A 26106-nucleotide genomic window follows, 5' to 3' on the forward strand; every position below is an offset into this window, starting at 1 on the left:
CTTCTTATAGCAACAACAATACATGTATTATTTATTTTTTATTGCAGTAAAATGTAGCCTGTTTCAAAATGTAAAACCCCACTTTTTAAATGTTATGAGCTTATCTTTTGTAATGTTAACGCCATGAGTGGGCCCATTGAACGTAACTGTTAGTCAGTAATATTGGACTGTGTATTGTCATGCAAAGACCTACACAAAAGATGGGAAGCTTAAAAAGGAGAGAAGAATGAGCTGGCTGAGGCCCAACAAGAACTTGTTAACAAAACTTCAGCTCCAAATGTCAATCGCAACAAGGCAGAGGAGGCGAGTGTTATCGAGGCTGAAGCTCTGATCCGACATGCATGTGTTGATGTAAAATTAAATCTGACGAGGGCCTGTTCACCAGGTCCTTCAGGGGCCTAGTCATTTCTGTGGGCGGGCCTAATGGTAAGTTTACGACAAGACTGTTTTTAATGGGTTCTATTTGCCTTCTCTGATAAATAAAAAATGATAATACAAATATTATCAGTATTGTTACAGAAGAAGATAATTATATACATTATGCATATAATCTATGTATCAAAAAGAGAACTCATGCCTGTTCATATGCTTTCTAGAGAAAGTCTAGCACCAAAATGGGTCATCAAAACAGTTACATATTAGTCTAATTGATGGAAATGCAGCATCTTGCAGTTGATCTAAAGGATAATCAACCTGTCACAGATTTCACAAGACTGCTGTTTTATATGTAATCTGCAAAAGATTAGAGGAAAAGATCAGACCAGCAGATTTAGAAAAATGCTTTTATTTTTTTTACACCTTTAAAAAGCACATTTTTAAAGCACAAAGATTTACTCTGTATATAAACACCTCTCGTCCTTAGACTAAAAAATGGTAGCATTTGCACATTGTGCTTGGATTGCAAAGTCTGTACAACTTCTCTGGGTCTCCTGTGGTGTCACAACCCCAGTAAACATTTTATTGCATAAATCACATTTGACCTCTGCGGCCACATGTTGAAGTCTTTAACAGAAAGTTGGAAATAAACACAACTTGTTAAATGTAGGAAACTGAAGTTGTCATTCCTGTGCCACAGTGAACAATAATAGCAGCTTCCTGAATGAAGGCGTTGCACATTATTCTGAACACAAAGACAAATGAAACCCAACAAATACACAACTGAAATCATGTGACTGGAAAATGGAAAGTTGTGCTTTTGTGTCTATCTAGCAAAACATCTCACTCCTCTGCAAATTATTCCAGCGAACGATGAACGAAACACAAACTCCTGAAAGAGAAAACAAAAAGCTGAAGGATAATCTGCAGCTAAAGGCTCGTTTAAAACAGTAGCCGACTAAATGCTTATCTTTTCTTGCACGCATCCCCTTTCACTGAAACAAGCTTTTAAATCTTTCTTTTGTACTATTATCTACTAAACCTACATCTGAAAAACGTCTTTTCTCAAAAGGCAGTGTCTCTCTGCGACGCCTCCATGACATTGAATGTCATTAAATGCTGAATGGAAGTCGGTTTGCACAAAAATATACAAATTCAAACTTGAATCGATGACTTTGGTATAAACAAAATGGAGAATCACACTCAACACGTCTATTCCTGAATGTTCTCTTTAAAACAACAATTTTCTAAATGTCCTGTAAAAATGACTCATAGGAAAAAAAATGCTACCAGGAAATTAACAAAGCAAAAACCAGCAAGCGTAAAAACAAAACAAAAAAACAACCTGTATTATCAAAAAGAAAAAAGTACAATCATCACTATCCTCTTGGAAAACTTCTCTTTGTTTTTTTAATTTGAAATCGAAGCATCAATGTAATACCAGTATAAACCTCTCGGATGAAGGAAGAGTCACGTTGTAGTAGTGAGAAGAAGTGGATGTGATGATAAGACTGGGAAGGTCATGTTATATTCTTACGTCTAAGAAATGATTTGATCTGAAAAATACTTGAACTGATCCTGACTTGAATATTTTCAAACTCAGAATGAAAGTGTGTTTTTTATTTTATTTTTTTTAGCAGGATTCATACATTTATGAATAATCTGGTGCTTCTTGTTTTAGGACACTACATTGTAATATAGTTTGTATTTTCTGTAGTTATGTTGAGTTACATGTTTTGTGCTATTTAATGCATGAGTTTAATAAGCTGATTTCTTGTATGTAAAGTCTCTTGTGAACTTGTTTTGGAGTTTCATGTATTAAAAGGCCGTGCTAGAAACAAGCTTTGAATGCTGTGACGTGTGGCACTGATAAACAAACGATTGAGTCATATTTACTGGACCAACAGTGAGTATTTTCTTTGCAAAACTCATCTTTTTTTCTAATAACGCTGTGACTTTTTTCTTGAATTATTACAACTTCATTTACTCAATCATCTGTGATTATTTCTTCTTAAGGTTAGCTCTAAAACTCTGTTATAAATCCTCACTAAGTTTTGAATGTCGCAGCTGAGCTGAAGATGAAGCTGTACGGTCAGAGAGAAACACCCAGAGGATTTAGAACTGTTTGAACGAAAGCAAATCAGCTGTCATGGTCGCAAAGCTTTTTTTCAAAAATAAATCAGAGACTTCTTAGAATCAGTCTTTAAATACACTGGAAGTTCAACAACTTAAAAGCAGACCATAAGGGGGAAAAGTTTTCCGTTTTATGAAAATGGCCAAAGAAAAATCCACCATCAACACCTTCCGAGGACCAAACCAGCCCGAGTGTCCTGCTTCCCATTAATAATCTTTAAGCTAGATCGATGAGAGCCTCATTAATGCTGAGGGCTCCACTTTGTTTTCTTTGCGGGTGTGATGCCACTGGATGCTGACTCATCCACAGACAGGCGACGGTACTGTGTGCAGCCTCTCAGGCCTATTAGCCGGGTGAATTGTTAGTGTCTCGACGAGGCCGTTTCTCCTCGCACAGCGGTCAACAGGGCAGCACTCAAGATTCAGAAAACGCTGAGTTCATGCACCCACAGCAGCCCAGAGGAGCAATGAGAGCCTGCAGGGACTGACAGCCTCTTTGTGTTGGTGCAGACTTCACCTCGACCTTCAGCTCTTCTCACATTGTCTTTTTAAATGTTAGAAATTGGCATGTTAGTGAGACGCAGCTCTACCGGAGCACACAACTTCACACTTGAGTCCTGCAATTATGATCTGCGAGTAAAGAGTCACAGGTGAGTTTTCAAGTAAACAACAATCTTAGAAGGTGGAAAGGGAACATAAAAATCTATCAAATGAAGCTACAAATAATGATGCTGTTGTACAAACCAAAAGGACATTTTGACAGTAAGGTCAAGGTTTATATGAAGCTTAAGTTGGTCAGTTAAGGAAAGTCTAAAGGAAACGCATCAAGTTTAGTCATTACTATGGAAACCCTAAGCGGACGGAGGGCTTCTGTAGTAATGGATCAGTGGTATAGTCAGTCAATAATGTAGTGGCAGTGTTACCTTCAGTGTTACACTCGGACCCATCTCTCTTTCAGTTGGAACCTTTGTCAACTAGAAAAAAACAACAACTCAGCTTTAGAAAGTTGAATTGTGGGTATGTAGAGAGGAGACCTGCAGGAAGCCTGAGCCAGTTGAACCATCTGGCGTCAAACTTGGTGCTTTGTTTTATTCCTCAGAGCTGATTTCAAGCAGCTCGACAAACACTTAATCCATGACTGAATATCAAGATGAGAGGAAACGCAAACAAATTAAAGGAGATGAGCTTGCTTAAAAAACAACAACATAAACTTCCTCTTTAATAATTTGTCAATAGTTAAAACTATTTAACTGTGTTTTAGGGAGAAATGTTTTTTAAAAAAAAACAACAGAAAGCTGCCAGTTAGGAAGCATGAAGTAAAAAGATAGCCAAATAAATTTATCTCACATCTCTCTTCCAAACTTATATAATTTTTATGTTTTAAACTTTGAAGCTTGCAATGTTAAAGGGTAAAAATAAGGTTCTAGGGGACAAATAAAAAACTAAATGTTCATCATATTTAGATTTTTTTGGAATCATTCTCAAAACTATTTTTGTTATATATTCTGTGTATTTGTTTCAGTAAACTCTCAAACCAGTTAAAAAATACAATGGAGAAGAGAATTGTGGTGGATGATGAATGTAGGAAATGTGAGTCAGATTAAACAACCCAAGAAGTTTCATCTTCCTCTAGCATCATATATTGTTACTCTAAACAGCACACACACACACACACACAATGTGCTCTTCCTGAACACAAACACACATACACACACACACACACACTGAAACTAGGTCTGTGCATAATTACAAACACTAGCTCAAGGAAATAAACCGGGAGAGGAGAGCTACAGTCGATGTTGCAGGAAAGAAAAAACCTGCAACTGAGCACATGTGAAACATTTAGTGTTGAGCTGCAGCTGAATAAACTCATCCTTTAGTTAATGATCCTCCACCACACAGACACACAATGTGAGCACCGCCTCACATTCATTTATTCACCAAGTTCTCACACAAGAATATCATCTCTGCTGTTTTTTTCCACACAATGCTTACAGTTGGTCTAGTTGTGCTTGGCACGGATCCCTTTTAAGTAGTTTTTCCAGCGTTTGACCACATCCTTAAAAATGGGAGAGTTGTCTATAGATGCAATGAGCTGCAGCTGGTTAATGTGTGTGGTGTGATAGTCCCAGCGTGCCAGGTTGGGCGCAGTGCCCAACATGAAGTGACGCAGGTCGTAGATGCTCCCTGACCCCGTGTCAAAGAGCGGCAGCATGGCCCTCAGAGACTCTATGCCGCGGCTGAACAGCTGACCCGCCTCCCTGCCCAGCTTCTCCCCAGCCGTGTCAGTCAAGTCAAAGAGTCCCAGCAGAGAGTAGATGAAGCCGTTGAGGACAAAGGAGCTGGGCGTGGTGGGGTATTCTTCATACCAGTCATATTTGTTCATGAACACAGCTTTGACCCCGTGCTGCGCTGAAGGCACCTTGTATGGTCCCACCGCCTTGAGGGCAGCGCTGAGGTAAGCCTGGTCCTTGGTGAGGAGGTACGCTCTCACCAGCGTCGACATGGCCTGACCCTGAGCCATAGCCGAGTACCAGCCGGGCTCCAAAGGTCGGAAGCCTTCACCCAGTTTACGTGTGACCATGATGGGCCAGCCGCCCCGCTCGTCCTGGTTGCGTAGTAGCCAGTCGCTGGCTGCAAAGAAGGCGGCCATGTGTGCAGTGGTGGAGATGGTGACGTTGTCAACAAAGCCACGCCCATGTAGGACTAAACGCACCACTCGTCTGGGCATGATCTAGGCAAAGGCAGACAAAGGAATTCATGTTTGAATGAGAGTTCTGCATTTAGTCTGTAGTGCTTATTGTGTGTGCTTGTGAAAATATAAAACCAGAGTCTAATTGTACAAAGACATTTATCCACATTTAATCAACATTTACACAGTTCAAAAATGTGTTTGAAATGCTGCACCATTAGTCATCTTGAGATTCATTTGGATTGGAAGCTTGAAGTGGAAATCAATTTAGAAACATTATGTTTGGTCCAGTTATAAGCTGTAGCAAGCAATTATTTGATATTATATATTACATAGATTCATCTGTGGATTGTTTTTCAATTGATTGATGAATGGTTTAGTCTCAAACAGTCAGAAAAAATAAAAATAATAAAATTGACAATCAAAGCTCCTTAAAGCTCAGATGCAACAAAGCAGCAGATCTCACAGTAAGAAAGCTTGAAACATGGACTTTTTTACAGTTTTGCTTTAAACTACAACATGGCTGTCTATTTATTACTCCTCAAATGGTTTCAGCTCTAGTAAAGGAACAACGTTATTAAAGAACAAATGTTTTATTATAGCTCTAAACATTTGACATAAACCAACCTTTGTTGCCTTCACAGCCTTGGTGTTGGACAGACCGACACCCTTCCTGAGGTCTGTGATCAGGTCTCGGGTCAGGGTGCTCCAGGCGGTTCTCGGCCCGATCCCATAGGTGATGTCATGGTCTTTGAAGGCGATGAGCTGCGTGTTGGTCACGTAGTGGATGGTGAAGGGTGGACCCTTCTCTGTGGTCTCCAGGATCACAGACACGCTGCCGTTAGAGACGAACTTTAAGTCCAAGCTGAGGATGAAGTCTTTGGCGTTACCCAGCTGGAGGGAGACGCCTTCTGAGGACTCTGTGGTGGTCGGGTGGGGATTAAAAGAGGAGGTTTTGAAATATGTTTAACAAGAATTTAAAATTTCCATAGAAAAGATTTTCTAAGCATTTCTTTGACTGCATTCAATGAGAAAAAAAGTAACCTCTTCTGACTGACTTTCTAAGGATTACTGGATGACGTTGAACTATTTCAAGCAGACTGACTGAAGCCTTTTGTGTGTGTGTGTGTGTGTGTGTCTCCTTTAACACACACTCCTTTGATGCTGTGCTTCTTTAAATCTAATCTTTTTGTTCTAACGATTCACTCTGTATTCACATCCTCTAATGATCAATAAGAGTCGGATCAGTTAAGAGAAATGTAAGGGTCAAAATCCCATTCTTTAAGAAACTCAATGTTCATCTCTGTGTGTGTGCGTGTGTGTGTGTGTGTGTGTGTGTGAGAAAGAGAGTCTCAGACGCACACAGGGACACGCTTCTCATGGGATGTTCAGAACAGATGTGTCACTGCACACTGGGCTTAATTAGGAGGAGAACCGGACAGACGGGAGAAAAAGAACAAAGCAGGAAAGTTGGAACAAGAGAGCCAAAGAAGAAGTTGATGCACTGCAGCAACTTTTCTATTTGCATCTCCACATTGCCTTCCTCTCCAAAACTCAAAGATATGAACTCAAGATGAAATTCAGTTCCCATACTGCCACCACTCCTCATACATCATATCACATTGTTTTTTTTTTTTTTGCCAGTCAGCCACTTTGCACGCTACTCTGAATTCATTTCAACCCCCCCGAAGAACCAACAGCTAGTGGAATGAGCTCTCTCCTTTGGCCTTGTTACTCTTACTGCATAGTACAAACAAAAAAAGAACTCAAAAAAAACAAAAACTTTCTCTCATCAGGGTGCCACAAAGGATGGAGACAGAAAAGAGTGTAGCAGTCATCAAAATGGAGGGTAATGGAATGATGGGTTGCCCTCAAAGCCGGACTGAGACGCAAAGGAGTGAAAATGAGCCAATAGTGAGAAGACAATAAGAATCAGAGAGAGAGCGAGAGAGAGAGAGAGAGATATCTTGCATGACACGGGCTGTGAGAAAGCAGAAGCCGACAAGACACAAAGACAGTCGATCAGCGGGAAAATGAAGGAGAGAGCCAGTCTGGCAGGGGCCTCTGGATGACTACGGCTCTTTAATGCACTCATAAATCCATTACTTAAGGCAATGCAGAGAGTAAGTGGATTTGTACTCTGGCCCTGTGATTACTCTGGCATCAATAAAGGATGGGAAGGGAATATAGACGAGAATTCACCTCCTCTGCTTGGCTCCACGGCTGTTTAGCAATAAGGCAGGAGTCAGAGATGACATGCAGCTGGGAAGACATCAGCAGGCCCACAGGAGTGAGTGTGCTGAAGGAACAGTTGTACACATGTACAGAACGTGTCGTGCTTAAGATCTAAGCAACAAGACTTTCAGTTTTTTTTTATAATTAGTCATCCACATTTTACTGGACTGCAACAATGTGTCAATACAGGACAGACAGTGCCTCGTACAAGCATTGATTGAATACTGGAAGTTTTGATGTTTTGAGGACTACAAAAACGATGGTCTCTTGATTAGTCAGGCAATCATATCCTGGATTAATATATTTGTCTGTGAAATGTCAAACAGTTGATCAGGAGTGCCAAAGGCTATAGCCCTCAAAGCAGAAGCCCCCCGGTACAGCTCCTACTCTACTTCACAAGGGTTGTCAAAAAAAAAACAGATTTTTAAACTTACATATGATTCTAGTTAAAGTTAAAAACCCAATAATACCTGTTTCGATACCATGGCAACAAAAAAGTAGTGCTACGCTCCCAGTATTGGGTAACTTCATTTTAATTGCTGGAGAGGCCTGCAGGACATCACTAGGAGGATGATGTAATGTAATGATGCTTTTGTTACCCCCCACAGGTAACAAAAGCCTGGCTGAAGACCGGAACAGCTTCTGCTGCAGGTTTTCTCTCAGTCACAAAGCATAAAAAACATTCACTACTCCAACTAATACTGCATTTCATCCCCTTACCGCTCAACCCTGTTTCCGACTCTACCTACCGCCTTGTCCTCGCAATCAAAGCATGAAAAGACAAAAAAAAAAGTTGATCATGATTTCCCAGACCCAAGTGGAAAAATTCAAATGGCTTGTTATATAAAGCTTACAGTTCAGACCTACAATAAATAAATATTATCATATATGACAAGAAATGAATTCAATTCCCATATTCCAGTTGAGTTGGTGAGATGTTTAATTGAATAGGACTTCAATGGTTTAAGTGTCATCAAATTAGCAACTGATTGATTTAATCATTGGATTAAGGGATAAATATTTTTCACTTAAAACCCTTAAAAACGTTGAGCTAGGTTGAATAAAGAACAGGATGTCTACTTCACTACAATATCCATATTAATTTCACTCAAACTTGAAGATATCCTTCTTCTATACTGTCCAGTTTTGATGGACTACCTGCAGCATGTTCTTTGTATTAACCATACAATGTATTCAAACTTTGGCATTCTCATGGTGGATTTAGATTACCTATGAAGGTATGAGAGGATTAATTGGAAAGTGATGCTCTGATGCGATGCAGTAACTGATTTGATATCAGCGTCATTGATTCCTGTTCACTCTCCTTCAGCAGTATGAAGTATTGTCAAACATTACAGTTCATACTGCTGCTTCACTTTTAAACCAGCTTGTAAAATAATGGGAGGGCTTTGTTGTAATGACTCCCGGGAAATCATACGTAAGTTTCTCCTTCGTTAGGAACTTCCATACAAGCTCAACAAAAATTAGTAAATGAAGAAAGAAATGTGATTAAGGGCGCGGTCACACTGGCCCTCTGTACAACACAGAGAACATGACGGCTACTTTGTGGCTTATATTGTGTCATTTTAGTCAGATACAGCCATGAAACTCCGGGTTCTCCATAATGAAGACTGTCAGCGTTGTGTACCCGCGTGCTTGTGCATTAAGTGTGCCAAAGCCAACGAAGTGTACCGTGCGGAGCGGTCACACTGGCCAAACGAACTGGACTTCAGGGTTGAAGCGTGCTTGGGTACGGTACGGATGGCCAGTGTGACCGTGCCCTAAAATGCGAAGAAACAGAGAGCTGTTGGAAAAGGCGACAGGTAGTGAGGCTCCAACTCCTCAGAAAGTGAACAAACTTTCATGTCACAGTTGAAATCAGATCACGTTTGCATGTATACCTGAGTGACATCTTTATTGAAACAATGCGTGTCTGTTTGGTGGAGCAGCTAGTCCTCTGTTTCTGACAAAAAGGAGCTGCTAGAGAGGTGTTGAAATATTCAACAGGACTTAAGTGTCACCACAAAAACCACTGATGTGACCAAATCTACCAGGACCGAAATCTTAATATTCATAACTTTGAAGAGTCTTCTTCTGTTTATCACTGGAAAAGAAGCCCACTTTAACTCCTTTTGGATTCAACTTCCAAAGTTGGAGAGTACTTTTTCAAAGAGCTGAAGCCGCTGACGGCTGTTGCTCCTCTGCATCTCCACACACAGATAAACCTTTCTGTTTCTGGCAGGGTTTGGTGAGAACAAAGTGCATTTGTGAACTATCAAGGAACACAGAGAGAGTCAGACAATAGGCACTCAGTGGTGGACAGTTTTCGTGCAGGATTGTGCAGATGGTAGATGGTAGGTTATTATCACGGGACAGACGATTGATCCACTTGTCAGAGGATTTGAGAGGCTGTTCAACACCGCTGCCCTAGATACAGTAAGGAGGGGGGAAAAAAGAGCCAAACAGAAAGAAGGGGAGTAGGTGGAGGGAGACAAAGACAGAAAGAGAAACTGACAGCAGAGACAAGAAAAGTTTGGATGAGCGAGCAGAAAACGGCGGTAAAATGGATAGAGGTAATATGATTGCAACGTTTAGGAAGCACAAAAAGGCTGAAGGGTGATAAGTGGGTGGAAATGAGTAAATAGAGGTGGAAGAATGACTGAAACTGGGGGGAGAAAGAAGAAGATTAATGGAGGGAGAGGTTTGCCGAGGGAGGTCTGAGGAGTGATGATGAAAACATGAGGATGTGGAGGAAAGAGAGAGCTATGACGGCAACTTGAAGCTGTAAGGCGAGATGTGCGAGGAGCACAGAGAGAGAGAGTGAGAGCGAGAGCGAGAGAGAGAGAAAAGTGGAGGGTGAAGGAATGAAATGAAATTGGTGATGATGATGATGAGAGGTTGAAAGTGGAGGAATTAGAAGGAGGTGAAAATTACAGTAGAGGCAGCAGCTCACAGAGGACACACGCAGACTCAGAGGGAGAGTGTCCTGGAAATATCAGCAGGAGATCAAAGGAGAAGAAAAGACAGCTCACAGTCAGCACTGGGTAAAAGATTTGGACTTCTGCAAAATCCAAAAATAACTCCAGCACCAACCAGCTCTCTGCCATGGCCGTTTAAAAGCAATAAAACTAGGCCAGATTTCACATCTCTACCCTAATAAAGTCAGATTTTATTTATAGTTTAGATATTTGGACCACTCAGAAATAAGCTGTTTCTTCACTACTTTACTTGAGTTCCACCACACGGTATAAAACAACACTACAGAACACAATCTATGCATCACCCTAAGGTGAAACAAGATAAGGAAAGCCTCTAATTGCTTTTTTTTTTTTTATCAGGAAAATATGTCAATATTTCCAGCGACTTTAGCCACAGGCTTGTGTTTGCGGACTGAAATTTTCAAGAAGCTATCCCAAACATGATATCAAACGTACTATTTCGACATTGAAGGATTCATATAATTAAAAATAACATAACATTTTTTTTCTCAATGTGTTCAGTTACAGACAGTCAACTTCTATGTAAACCCTGCTTCTTTTTTTAGGTTTATTTTTTGGGCTTGTTATTCATTTTATTTAGAGATAGGACAGTGGATAACGTCAGGAATCAGGGAGAGAGAGAGCGGGGAATGAATGACATTCAGGAAAGGAGCCACAGGGCGGATTTGAACCTGGGCCACCCGCCTAGAGGACTATAGCCTCCTTACATGGGGTGAGCCGATAACCTCTGCGCTATCAACGCCCCAACTTGGCGTATTTTTTTTAATATGAAACCTTAGAACGTAACAATGATTTCTGAGATTACAATTGATTGGCTGTAGACAAATGAAACCATCTGCCTTTGGATTGGATTCTTATAATCCTGGCTTTCACTCCGCAATGTGTTGTCAAAGAAGGCCACAGTTTATGGAGAAAGCTTCAGGACTACTTCAGGAGATGCTACAAACCAAACATTAAGTGGATAGTCTTAATACAGTATCAGTCAGAAAGTGAATAAAACTAAGCCAGCCTACTTAATAACAACTCTTAGTATTTTTCTCTGCTGTCGTCAAAGCACTGAGATCAAGCTTTGTGGTTCAAACTGAGATTCTCTTTCTAAGAAATTGGAGAGTGGTTTGATTGCATTTAAGACATCATCAATTATTAAATCTTAGGGCGCACTAAAACCAGGCAAAGTTGTCCCGTACTGTGATTTGTCCACCCTCCACATTCCCCCCACTGGCCTGCACCCACACAGCTCCAGGACTAACCGGGCCTGAGCACGGTTAACTCTTAACATAAAGTTGTAATACAACACGTGCGTGACTTTATGTAATTATGAAGCTCACTTAGTTTAAAGACAAGCGGACTAAACCGAGTCCGCTTCCGCACATGGAAGAACGCAGAGAACATGAGGACATATTTTCAGTCACATATTTCTGCCAAGGAAGTGTGCTGTGCTTGAGTACGGATCAGAGCGCTCACACTAGTCGAGTTAGAGTTAAAGCGTGCTTTTAACTTAAGGAAGGAAAATGTGTAAAGTTTTCTGCTTCGAGTGTAAAATTTATAAAAAACTGAAAAATCATTTTAAATTTACTGATAGCTCCAAAACCTGTGTTCATAAATCTAATTCAGCATTTCATCTGACGAGCTTCAACCATATCTGTAAATGGCACAGCTTACAGTGAAAAGAGGCAGATCATATTGCCATACAGAGTCTTCATTTCTTTAACTCAGCGGTGTTTCTTCTTAGAAACATTTCTAGACACGCAGATTGCATGCAGAGCACGGGCATATTAACCCGGCAGCAGGCATGGTTTCTCTTTAGTCATTCTCCATCTCGTAGAATGGACATTAATAGACAAAAGCCGAGTAAATTTCCCAGAGACAGTTGTCATTACTGCGCTTGAAACCGACGGTGAAACTTTAATTGCACTCCTTCAAATGGAATCATTCTCACCACATACCGCTGTCCTGAAGACATTTCTGTTTGGTACATAATGAAGAGAGCGACAGGAGCGAAGAGGGAGAGAGTTTTATTCTTTCTATTTTTCCATCTTTATAGATCCACTTTTAGATGCATAAGTGAGAGCTGCACACCATAAAGGGCTACATAAAGTCTGAGGGAGGCTGGAGCAGATTTTCTCAGAATCATATCAGCCTTTGATAAAAAAGAAACAAGATTCCTTTAAGTTTCAAACCTTCAGTCCTTTTATTATGAGGAGACAAAATCACCATTTTAAGGAAGGCCTCTTCTGTTCTGACGGAGAATTAAACATTTAAGAAAGATTTAACTAATAAGTTCAGACCCCTTTATATCATATTATACAAAAAAACAACAACTAAAGTTTTTAAGTGACATTTTGGATGCAAACTCAATGTGTGACCCATCAAAGAGCTGAATATGTCTGTATATCCTGCTGTTACTCTGTTGTATTTTGCTCTCTTTGAGAAGAATACTGAACGTGGGCTGAGTCAAACAGGAACATCATTTAGTTAATATAAAACAGCTGGTCACAGTGATAAAATTACTGACAGATCACTTCTGATAATGTCAAAGCTAATGATATCTGACTGATGACCATCAAATGACACTACTGAACGCTCTGGACTATAGAATGAGCTAACATTAGCTTCACAGATGAGTTGCTACACAAGCTATTCTGAATCCTGGAGAACCTGAGCCCAAGATAAAACTTGGCTCAGGTTTAGAGTTATATTTAAAACTAAATATCAGTACAGTACATTCAATTTACTGTATATAACATGCGACAACAGTGTTTCCCCTAGGTTTACAGCTTCTTTTTTTTTTTTGGGGGGGGGGGGGCAGACAGACGCCGACACGAACACTTGAAGGAATCTTGGTGTTCATGTGTTACTTTTAATGACAGCTGTCCAGTTCGATCGGAAAGGTATCCTTAAATGACTTCTTTCCCTGATTTCCGACTCTATCCACTATTCTATCCCTACAATAAAGGCACAAAAAGTCCAATAATAATAATATATATATATATTTTTTTTTATTAAAGGTTCTATATGTAACTTTTTACATTAATAAATCGTTTTTTAATCGCCCATTAATAAGCGAACGGTTAACTGATATGAAAAAGTAGATGTTCACTGTCTGTCTGTGTTGTCTGTATAACATTTTTCCCCGGGTCGCATTTTCCGCGAAAGCTCCAGGAAGTGACATTTCCTGCACATTCTCAACGTCCTCCTCACTCCTCTCCGCTTATAGAGATCAACAGAACAAACTCATCACACACTCTGAACTACATACACATGGATGAATGCACTTAATAGAAGTCACTTTGGATGACAGTGTCAGCTATATGAATATGATGTAAGAGCTGCTGTGTCCAGCTATTTGATTTAGCCAAAGCAGTAAAGGTTATAACCGGGTTTAAAGAGCTACATCTTCAAGAATTGACTTTATGTTTGATAAAATAACACAATCAACTAGTCTGTTACCGTGCAGAGTCCTTCCACTCATTTTAAATCCCTCTGGGAAGAATGAAAAGGTAATAGATAAGAGCCTTTCATTAAAGCCCAAATGGTGTGTAGAGCTGCTTGTAAAGAGTGATCAAACCAGACAACAGCCTAAAGCTTTATTTTGTCCTCTGATCGGAAAACATTACGGAGGTTAATTGTCTGTGGCTGAAAACATTTGGAGATGAGTTATCATTTTAACCGCTGATATTCATGCTCTGGATGAAAAGTCTAAAGTGAAAACACTGTAGACTAGAAGTGTTCCTGTCTGCAGTCTTTCACACAATGTGTTTATACATCGTGGATGTGACAATGTCTGAGTCAGTGAAGAAAGGAGGAGGAAATGTGTGATATTGTGTCTGCTGGTTCTTAAATAATCATTATTTTTAGGAATCTGTTATTATGTTTCGGGTCCGCTGCCAACCGGCTCTGTCCGCCAGTGTTCTCTGTCTCTCTCTGTGGCGATGACTCACCACAGACTATCATCCTGTCCTGAGGGCAAAGTTGCATATCGGGCCTCCTACAGCCACAGTTTACAGAAGATAAGCTCCTTGCCCTGAGGCCATCTGGGCACAGGGAAGGCTTACGTACCTGCAGCACTGAACTGACGCACAGAGGTAGCTCGGCTCTTGTCGTGGAGGCGGTTGAGACTGCAGCCTTTCGGCACACTCCAGGGCGCAGAGCTGGCCCGACTGTCTCTCTCCTCGGCCGTGTCGTAGACCTCCACATGGGGAGGGCGCTCCGTCAGGTTTTTGCTGTAATGGCTCAAGCCGTACTGAGCGATCTGGATGGCGTAGAAGTAGCCCTGAGGGCCCCACTGAGTGGACAGAGGTACGCCTGGGTGTAAAAGAGGGAGGAAGAGAGAAGGACAGTAATGTTGAATGAAAATAGAAAATTCTCTTCTTATGCACAAATGACAGCAGGCATTGTATTGTTCTTCTTCTTTTTGGGTTTTAACTTTCATACTGTATAAAAGTGCATCTAAATTTGGGGTTTAGATGATCATCTTGTTTATTTTGAGAATTTTAAGTCTATTTCAGGCAGATGTTCAACTTAAGGTGGCAACTGAAGCTTTTATTGTTTCTTGAAATACCAAATCCATTTGTAGTCGTGTCCCTTTAAGTTCATAACTCCAGCGATAGAAATAAAACTGGTACAAAATTAAATATTGAAATCAAACACTCATGTTATGAAACATTCCCATTCCCAGCTTAACAAGTTCTGACTGATTGGACGGTGAGGTGAAATTCAAGCTAAGCTACTATATTTCACAAGAGGCTATATTCCCTGCTCACAAGGCCAGAAATAGCCCAGGCAGCAGAATCACTCTGATTAACAGATAGTTCACATAAAGACCTTGTGACAGAGAGAGCACATGAGCAACCCAAACCCCATCCTTCTAAAACGGAGAATAACATAACACACTCTGAGTCAGGCTGGGTGATAATGTTTCCCCCTCTCTTAAACTAATCACATCTGCTGCTTTCCGGATAAAAGGCAATACTGTATTTTTTATTTTCTGTTACCCAATATATAACTCAGACAGTGAATGACATGCAACAGAAATCTTGATTTTGGATTTTACTTGAATTAAAAATTATTCAACTCTAAGTGAGTTTCTCTAAAACATGTGTGAGCCTTGAGTTAGTAATGATGTGTGTCAGCTAAAAACAGTTATTATTATCTTCACCTTTATATAGCCCCTTACAAACATGTAGCTCAAGGTGCAGCTCAAAGCACTTTACTAAAAAATAAAAAAAGACATCTTGAGCAACAATTAAATTGAAAATGCTAATTAATGTCAACAAACATCTTTTCAGTTTTTGACTGTGACATAAGACTCACACACAGTCACACACAGTCACACACAGTCACACACAGTCACACACAGTCACACACACACACACACACACACACACACACACACACACACACACACACACACACACACACACACACACACACACACACACACACACACACACACACACACACACACACACACACACACACACACACACACACAAAAATGCAGAGTAAGTAGGTCACAAATGATGAATTACATCTTTCAGTTCTTACTACTAAAATATTCCTCAATCATACTTTGAGTGAAAAAGCTGAGTAAAGTTCTTAGAAATGTTTTTGTTTTTTTTTCTCATTATTTCTGACTTCTCGATAGCTTTGGAACATCTCCCACCATCTATCTTAGGTGTTCTCATTGTTTGGATATGAAGCAACGTTCTTTGGCAGCTAGAAGAGCGAGAATGAAATCCTCCAACCACCCCTGATCCGACCCATCTGTGCACAAGACTCCCAAACGGGTCGATGCAGCGACCATGGTTAAGATGCCTTTCAGATGTCCAATCTACCAACACTCACCGTTTGTATTTCACAACTATCTGTAGAAGAACTATAGCTGAGGATTGTCTAAATTCATACTCTGTATTAATAGATTAAATGTACATAACTTCAGTATTATTTCAGATAAACCAAACTCATTGTCAAAAGAAAGATGTGGTCATATGGACAGGCAGAAATGGAAGATCTTGCACATTTTGCAATGGCTTCATGTACAGAGATTTCCGGGACATTTAATTTAAAGATTATTTGTATGTTTGTTTGGATTATTTTTTTCCTTTCAAAGTCATAGTGAAGGATGACTTTTTTCCAATCATAAACATGCAGAAGTTTTACATTTCTTTCTGTACCTGTTGATTTCATGATTCTTGCATTCATGCTCAACCATACCATGAATTGCATGATGACTAAAGAGCCAAGGATACAATGTATTTAACTATTAGTATTTTGTACTTCAGATTTGATTAAAAGAGGACAAAAAAATGTTTAAATGTACACCTTCCTAGTCTATACAAGCTTTGTCTATGACAGGGAGATATAATAATGCATATTTCTATTATATAAATGATGCAACTGTCTATCAGGACAAGTGTCTTTTTTAATGTGTGCAACATGCATGATAAAAACTCTTGTAATGGTTATCAACTATAAGCAGGCTGTATGCCTCATGGAAGAAAGCACAAGTAATCCTCCAGAAATACATTTTCTTCAGTTAAATCACCTTTACTAATGGGGCGGGAATCTATGGACCGTTCTCATGTTTATTTTTAAAGGGTACATATACAAAGCTTGGCTCCGTGACACATTTTCTAAGTAGACAAAAGTTGTTACAAACAACTCCTGATTGATACATTTGATTAATGTGTTCGAAAAGACCACAAAAAATAAATAAACTAATGCACACTCGCACACACTTATTTATGAGCACACACTGACACGTCAAACTTCCCCGATCCCTTGCCAGGCTCTGCTTCATGCCTGTCTTGTTACTGCCATCTCCCTTGACAACTTAAGTCAAATGACTGTCAAAAATCCTAACACTGTAGTGCTGTGCTTCTCACTGAATAACACTAAATAATCCATGTGGAATTGACTGTTAAGCCGCGGCATATTTTCATGACTCTAGCGAGCAGACTTCTCCAGAAATATAAAGAACGAAGTCTACCAATTTCAGTCGGCTCTAAGCCTACTGAAGTTTATGTAGCAGCATGAGGGCCCCACCATCTTAGTGTTGTTCAATGTCACTGGCTTTGTTTTTGTCCTCGAGCAGGTCAGAAAAAATATTGTGACATCTGGGAGAAGGGGAGCAGATATTAAAGCTCTAACAAGCAATATGTTTGATATTAACGTTGGACCAAATGACTCTAGTGTGTTGTGTGAAAGGGTCGATCGTTGTTCTACACCCACTGAGAATAAAGACCCAGCTCAGAAGCTCTTAACAGCTTTAAGCCTCCTTTGGATTAATTGTCTGTGTAAACAAACTCAGACGATCTCACTGAGGAGAACCAGAGGAAACTGGTGGAAACAGTTCAGCATGTTGCAGCAAAAGTCCCAGATGTTTTTTCGGGAGTTGGTTGGGATTATTGTAGACTGAACGGGACTGATAAATGTCAGGTCAGAAATACAATGTCCATGTCTTTCTTACAGCTTAAAAAAAAACGACAACATTTTATTCCATTTTATTTATTTATTTTTGCTTTTGCACACTTCCTTTCTATTTGAAAAAAAAACATTTTGTTTCTTGTTATGCACCTAAAAACAAGTGAAGTTGCTTATTCATGTCAAACTTGTTGGTAAAAACCTCCACCTCAGTGTTTGTTCAAGCAATGTAAAGGTTCTAGGACATATTTTGCGAAAATGTTTTCGTGATGATGGTCTGCTACAGAACTCAGGATAAAGATGTTTTGAAAAAAACAGGCAGAGACAAAAAAAAAAGAAGAAAAGAGACCAGCCGTGATTTAAGAGGATGTCGTGAGAGATAATTAACTACTTGCACTAATGATAGCTTCCCGACTGCTGGAGCTTCATTATTCTCAACTTTTGTTCTTTGTCTCATAGGGGCTCGGTGAAACAAAAAGATTAAGAGACCTCTATGTCTTAACATAAGAAAACAAGCCGTACAGGAGATGTGTGCTTGTATGATTCTGTCAAATACTAAAATACTGAGAGCATGAATACTTGATGAATGACCATTTGATAATTTAATTAATGTATCTGAAATGCTCTCAAACTAAATCACAATAACATCATCGTTAAAAGAAGGAAGCTTAAACTTGAGACATCAAGTGTAGGCTTGTCAACTGCTTGATATAGACTCCAGTCACCGGTTCCATCCCAAATGAATACTAAAGAAGAGGGGGGGATGTAAAAGAGCCATCACGACATTTAATGAATATAGCTGAGGGTCCTATTAAATCATTTTTCCATGGGTACCAGGGAGTGTTGGGAGAGAAATGCTCCTACGACCTTGTTGGAGCCCTGAGGTTTCAAGGACTGTGACAGGCTAATTAATGAACTGCTATTTTCACCTATAAAAATATGCTAAGTTGAACAGAGGTGTGTGCTTGCGTATGTGGAGTGCTAAGTAGCGAGGAGTCTTGGGCTTAATTAATTAACCCTGGTAAATTTTGTGTGGATTTGCACAAGTGTGAAGGTAAAGGGGAATGTGGATCTGTTCCCTCCATCTTGTGCTGGGAAAAAAAAAAAAAAAAAAAAAAACAGTGTGAAGGAAATGAGAAAGTGAGAATAACTTGGCTCCCTGCTGCTCAGCCCAGAGGTACAAACAGACTTGGCTAGATTCCTGCCTGACCTATTTTCCCTTATACATATTTCCTCCCATATGTGTGAGGAAGTGGGGCAAAAGTTTACAGTTTATAGTAAAGTTCGCAAAATGTATCATCCAAAAAAGGATTGAAAAAACTGAAGAGAACCAAATTCATAGAATAATTGAATTTACTAAAAGAGTCAACCAAGCTTTGGAGCCTATCTGGGTATGGTTAGTCTGTTTTACTCTGTATTTAAACTGATAACAGTCTCCTTGAAGTTTCATTTGTGTTGTTCAGTTTGTGAGATGATCCAAAAAAACAACAACAGATCTGTGTCACTTGGAAGTAGAAAAAAAAGCCTAAATGGGAAACTGCACTATCCATCTCTGCAGAAATACCTATTAACTGTCAGCAAATTGTTCTTTCAGACAGCGGCTATCATTACTCATCAAGCTAAGCTCAGCAACTGACACTTTGCCAGTGGATATATCATCTATGATTACATTTCCCAACCAAAACAAAAGTGTGTTCTTCGAGGTGAAAAGAACCCAGATCTGTGGTAAAATATCGATAAAATAACAATCTCTTTATTCCGTCATTAACAAACGCAGCAATGGTATAATTGGATTTATTAGAGACATTTCGACTTCCTGCTGTAACTGTGTCTCCCTTGTGTCACTGTTGGCTTCTGCATTTTGACAACAAAGGAAGAGAAGTGACAATGAATATCTTTTTCGGAATCTGAGGCAAGTACACAAGGCCACTTCTTCAAGTGAGTGGGGCGCTGAAGTTTATTGATGACAATGTGGTTTGAACTAATAGCTTCTTAAAATGAGCTATTGATCCTTCATGGTAATTACTTTAAGAGGAATCGTACAAAGACAACAACTTTGAGGATGGACACAAAGTGTGCAAGGAACTTTACGGACATCCAGGAAGTTAGTCAAAGAAATGCTGACAGTGTCTGAATCCAGACAAGATCAAGTTTGAATTGACTCGACACAAATTATGTTTAATAGTGTTAAAGAAAGAACAACAAAGTCTGGGAGTGAGTGGCAGAGATTGAGTAGGTGCTTTTGAAATAAGATCCATCCTATTCATCACGTCTTGATCAGTGAGAAAACCGATCAAACTGAGCATCCCTTAGCTGAATGAAACATCATTAAGTCATTCAGATACATCCAGGAGGTGGAGTATATTAAATAAAGGCTATAATTCATGTTAACAGTACAAGTATTGCTATTGACTAGCTGATCATGAGCATGTATATAAGTCGTATATTTGCCCTTAATAAGTTATCAGAGAGCACTAATCTATTCTAAAAGGACTACATTCATAAATTAAAGGACAACAACGTTTAATAAGTTACTGCTTTTTTCATTGATAGTTTTAAAGGAAGTTGTCATTCATGTATTACAAGTTCAATATGCAAATCAAAGAATATCATCATCCACCTTGCATGTTGGATATTGCTGAATAAATCTAAAACTTTATTGAGACATTGTTGGAAAAAGTGTTGGAAATTTTTGCTAACTATAGTGAAAAACAGAAAGGCCATTCAGGCCCAAAAAGTATTGATTTCATTTAACATTAACATTTTCAATATGTTTTGTACATGATTTAAACTGATACATTATAATGTCATAATGATCTTATTTGTCAAGTGAAAGAGGTAAAGTGAAGTTTGTCAGCACATTTTTTTCATATGACGTGAGGCCGTTGGTCTTGGTTACACATCTAACCTGAGCAACTTACACACACCTGACAACACTTTTTGAAAGCCTAGATTCAAAACCACTTATGCTGTCGCAATTATCTCCAGTAACAGACCCAAGAGATGCCTTTAAAAATGAATTTTGATACAGCTCCCCCATACAGCTTATGAGAAATGTAAGATTGTAAGAAAATCCCTGTGATGAACATTAATTCAAAAGTCTTACCTTCCACTCCACTTATACACTTGACACGGTCACGGACCTCCACGTTGTACCCTTCAAACGACATGAAGACTCCATCAGGGTGGTAGGGTTCCCGCTGTGTATAAACTTTTGAGTAGCTGTGCTGGAACTCAAAGCGATCGTAGCCGTCGTACTGCGCCACTTTGCCGTAAACCTCAAAGTATTTCTCCATCCAGCTGAAGGGGAGGTAGATGTCTCCTCCTTCTCTCCGGCCTTTGATAGTGGACTCATCATTAATCAGGCAGTCGATTTCTTCATACTTGATCCCACCGACAACCCCGACAACGGGCGGGGGCTCAGGAGGTTGTGGCGGGTGCTGCTGGCTGCTGATGCTAGCATCCCCCACCTTTGGACTTGGAGCCACCAAGGCAGCGCGCGGCAGGAAGTGTAGGCTGGTGTCACTGGAGCAGCGGTTCCATAACAACACAGTGATGAGTGTGAAGAGGGCGCAGATGACGATGAGGGTCTTGTAGTTGACCCGGGCAGCCAGGCAGCGCATGGTCACAACTTTCCTGCATGACACAAACACAAGGGATACAACTGAAGCTTGCATCACTGACAGTTTATGGAGAAATCTTCAGGACAAAAACAATTAATTGCTCTAGCTCTAAGCTAACTCTGGTACAATGCATCAAATGGCAACATGTATGCTTCATATTGTACATGGCACCTTTACAAATAAAATATATGAAATCTGAATTGGCTTGTCAGGGAATTCACACCATAGCATTTCAATTGGTGTGGATAAATGGCCCAGTGTGAAATATGATAGAACAGCCTTACTAATAAAAAAAAACAAAAGATCGCAAAGTAATGGTAAAGGGTAAATAGACTTGAGCTTGTACAGTAAGGCACTTTTCTTGTCTTGGACCTTTAGCCTTCAGCTACTAAGGGCCCGCCTGCCAGTCGACTCAGCCTGCCCTTAATCATGCACATGTATGCATGATTGTTAGCCGTTATATAATCCAAACTGACAAGTTATAAAAAAAAATCTCCACCAGTCTTTACCAATAAAATAAATCAATCTGTCCAAACCAAAACCACTTTTAACATGTTTATTTCTGCTATAAAATAGGGCATGTATTGTGGGTTCCTTTCCTTTTGGAGCCAGCTTCAAGTTTTGCATTGCCTTTTTTTATTTCAACACAGCTTGTTTGCAGCTTTGTAACATCTAACACAATCTTGACTTAAAAGGTTATTAAATGTATCAGCATCACACAAGAATAAAGTTATAAGGGTCTCTTACACTATGATATTTCCTGCCTGAGCATGTGAAGTGACAGTGAGGAGGACAGGCTGTCAATGTGCACAGATCGTCCCTTCAGCAAGAATGTGTCTACATTTTACAAATGTTTAGAAGTGCACAATGATTTATCTAGACTTCTAGAGGCTATTGTAGTGTCACTTTAATTTTTTATTTCAACAATAATTAAAAAATCTATATATATATATTGCTGCTATGTATAAGGATCTTGCTTGTCATCCTGCAGCAACTCTGATGCAACTCTCCCCTGTTTGTTCAGAGTGAATGTAAATACTAAGACCAGATGTTCTCAAGAAGACTTTAAACGCTGATTCCTAGAGGAGAGTCTTTGTGTTTGCGTGATGTTTGCAGAAGTTTAATTTTCCAGCTTAAAGTCATTTAATCTGAATGGTTAGTAATTAAAATAAAATAATGCAAATGAACTACATGCCAAACGACACTGTTAAGCAACAGTGGAGTCTATGGTAAAAGTTTTATCAAGTGTTTTCTTTCATTCGTTCATGAAACACTCCATACACCAGAGAGAATTCAGTGGGAACGTCGTTCCCTAAATAGATGACAAGTTGTAATTTGTGTCAAACCCACATTTTTGCTGTCAGGTGGAGATGAGTTAGACGCTCATGAGGACAGACAAGGTAAGAAAAGAGTCTGTTGATGATCACACTCTGCTCCTGTGTGGCCACATGTCCAGATGTGGACGTTTGTGACCTCTACGAGGCTCTGGTTTGGGCTTTGATTGCTAGTGTTTATGTGAAGTTACACATTTATGGTGCATGTTTAATGTGCAGCAACAAGGGCTAACAGCTAGCCTGGTTCTGTCGAAATGTAATAAAATCCACCAACCAAAACCTCTTAATTACCACAATATATATTACTTTTTGTTGTATTAAAAACTAAGGGTAACAAAATTTAGAAGCAATTGAAAACCAAAAAAACTTTAGCAGTTCAATGCTCAAGCACCAGAAAAGGCAGAAATATCCATGTACATATTCTACAAAAGGTTTGTGGTCTGGTTCTATGGTTCTAGCTGCATATGGCAGCAGTGTTCATTTTAAACCTTCTCATCCAAGATGTTTTTTTTCAATTACTCTTTGAATAGGTTAACATTCTAACTTATAATTACGTTTTACTAAGTCACTTCTAATTCATACCTTTTTGTTTTCTTTCATCCAAGTTAATGCTACCTTGACTCTTTCATTGTCTTTGCATCACATTATGCATTCAGTGCATTTTAACTTGTACACCCATCCATTATTTTTGGATGGATTTTAAGCTTCTTTGTGCAGAACTTTAACAAATCTCCATTCTGATTGTGGGTTTCCTTCTGCCATAATTCAAATGACTACATGAACAGACCCTTTAAACAATGCACCATGTACATCAGCCTCCATCAGTCAGTCTGGATCCATGTTTTCATGTCCTCTGTGTTCCTCTGGCATTTTCACCAAGCCAGTGAGAAATCAATACACATACCGAGGGCTCCTCCTCCACACTAATTACAGCTTACTGCTCAAAGAATCTAAAATTACAGTGACAACAGAGTTCAGTCCTCTGATGAGAGAGGAGGGAGAGGAGGAGAATCATTACTCCCCAAGTTCATTTCAATATCTCAGCTTCAACAAGACACTACTAAAGGTCAGCTCAATTAATGTGCAGTGATTGGACTGGGCTGCAGCCTTGCAGGTTGTTAGCAGATTCTTGAACAAAGTTAATGTGAAAGTTGTAGGAGATGAAGAAAAGCTCCCTCTAAATAAAGGCTTAGAAGTAAAATGGCAGAGCTAAACCCTGCATTCAGGCTCTGCAAGGGTAATTAAAGTGTTGAGATGTGAAAACACAGAACATCTTTTACTCCTAAACACAACTGAATCATTAATGTTCCACAAGGAAAACAAAAAAAAACATCAGAAATGTATTTTTCTTATGAGCTCTAGTTGTAAAACTTTTTGCTGTTGTGTTCCAGTCAGCGCTCGAAAAAAAAAAAGCTTTGGTGTATCTCTGAGCCTGATAAATTATTGCCACATATAAAAAACTATCATTGATATTTGGAGAAATGTCAGCCTGGTGCAGTGATGAAAGATCGAGCCGTCGGGCAGCTCTGACAATGCTGAAAATGCGAGGCGGAAGGCCTGGGGGACTGCACCCTGAAAGATAAGTGGGACCAGCCCTGTCAGATAGACGACTATAAATAATTGGCTCTTTTTATAGTGATTCGACGCTGGTGTTGAGCTCAGGCTCAAGGTGGATAGACAAGGGCTTACGAACAGCATCACAACCTGCCAACACAGAGAGCACCACTGTACGAGGAGTTAATGTCACAGATGAGCAAACTACAGGAGAAGTTTGTTTACTTATTATGAGTGTTCTGAATTAGGGTTCTGAATTTATATCACACTTTACTACATTTGACAAACAATTGAGCATTTGTCCTTTTGTATGTGGATAAAACTAGAGGTTGAAAGCAACCAGAAAACATTGCAGACATTCTGCAGAAATGTCTGGTAGAAAAACGAGAGAAAGAGACCAAGATGGAAAGAGAGACTGAAAGGAGGAAACCAACCAAATACTTGAATTGTTCTATTTTTCATTACAATGAATTAAAAATAAGTTGCAATATCAAAAAAAGAATAAGACAATGGCACATTTCTAAATTTCTCTTGACAGAGAATGATATATTTAGGCGAGTAAATATTAAGTATGCCTCATTATGTTTGAACTCACTAAAGAAAGAGCGAGGGGTCCAGGGCTGAACGTTGTTGGAAAACTTTTCTTCTGCAATATATATTGTTTTTTAGATGAAACAAAACAAATGCAGTGACTACAGGCTTTTATATGGGCAGTTAACATTTGAATCTTACAACCATTATTTAGGGGTTAGTGCTGTTGCCTCACAGTGAGAAGGTTCCTGGTTCAAATCCCCGTCGGACAGGTGTAGAGTCTGCATGATCTGCATGATCAGGTTAAATTAAAAGCTGACTCGTAATTGTCCGTAGGTGTGATTGTGAGTGTGGCTGGATGTCTGTCTCTATATATCAGCATATACATAGGTCTCCTCTGACTGTGTAAGGGTTAAAGATCTCTGTGTGACAGGTTCTGGATGATACTGCTGACGCCTCTTAACTCCGGTTGCATGAGCAAACATCAGCTTCATTCGCTGACAGAAGATCATCTCTACACTCTGATTTCTAGAGGCCTCTAGGCTCTCACATGTCTGATAGTACATGGCTGTTCTGCTGCTTCTGCAGATCATCAAAGGCTTTGCACTTTGATTGTGAGCGTTGGCCTTTCAGCTGAGATGGACCGTAAAGTCTGTGGGACCTCTGGGTGCCCTGATGGTTGATTCTTTATATAAAGCAAGTGAATCCCTAGCTTTAGTACAGATACTGCCAGCCAGACATAGACATCAAGTTAAATGTTTTCCCCCATCATATGCAAATGTTTTGATGTCTTTATCCCCTAAAATCCCTGGTAACAAGGCGGGAGAAGATTCTTACAGCTCTCACAGAGTCTCATTGAAAATAAACTTTTTGAAAGCAAAAAAAAGAAGAACAAAAAAACAAAAAAACATATGACATGACCTTGTTAAATCTTGCTCAAATCCAAGTAGCCACTAATCTGTGTCCTGGTCTCCAATGCAAATGTAAAACATTTACAACATGTCAAAACTGCTGCAGCAGTGAGCATAGGGATGGCTGAATAAAGTTGTTTTTCTTCTCCTGCTGTCCTCTGGCATAGAAATCACAAGCAGTCATCACAGCAATAAAAGCAGAGTGCTCATGAGCTACCCTTTGGGAGCTATTGGAGCAGAAGCCCGGGTGTATACGTGAGGTGCAGGTGTTGTAGCCTTAACTAAACTCCTGAC

General features: G+C 39.7%; 1 protein-coding gene across 1 annotated transcript in view; it reads right to left on the bottom strand.

Annotated features, from left to right (window-relative positions):
- Positions 1-768: 768 nt before the first annotated feature.
- glceb (glucuronic acid epimerase b) overlaps positions 769-26106 on the bottom strand; it is a 59513-nt gene continuing 34175 nt past the window's right edge. Inside the window, exons 3-6 of the mRNA XM_020641223.3 lie at positions 20966-21495; positions 14494-14739; positions 5828-6120; positions 769-5242 (exon numbers count right to left, since the gene is read on the bottom strand). Coding sequence (XP_020496879.1) covers positions 4511-5242; positions 5828-6120; positions 14494-14739; positions 20966-21482 — 1788 coding nt within the window. The 5' untranslated portion in view covers positions 21483-21495 and the 3' untranslated portion in view covers positions 769-4510. The remainder of the gene's footprint in view (positions 5243-5827; positions 6121-14493; positions 14740-20965; positions 21496-26106) is intronic.

This window comes from Labrus bergylta, chromosome 3 (genome assembly GCF_963930695.1).
Source record: "Labrus bergylta chromosome 3, fLabBer1.1, whole genome shotgun sequence".
Classification (NCBI taxonomy): domain Eukaryota; kingdom Metazoa; phylum Chordata; class Actinopteri; order Labriformes; family Labridae; genus Labrus; species Labrus bergylta.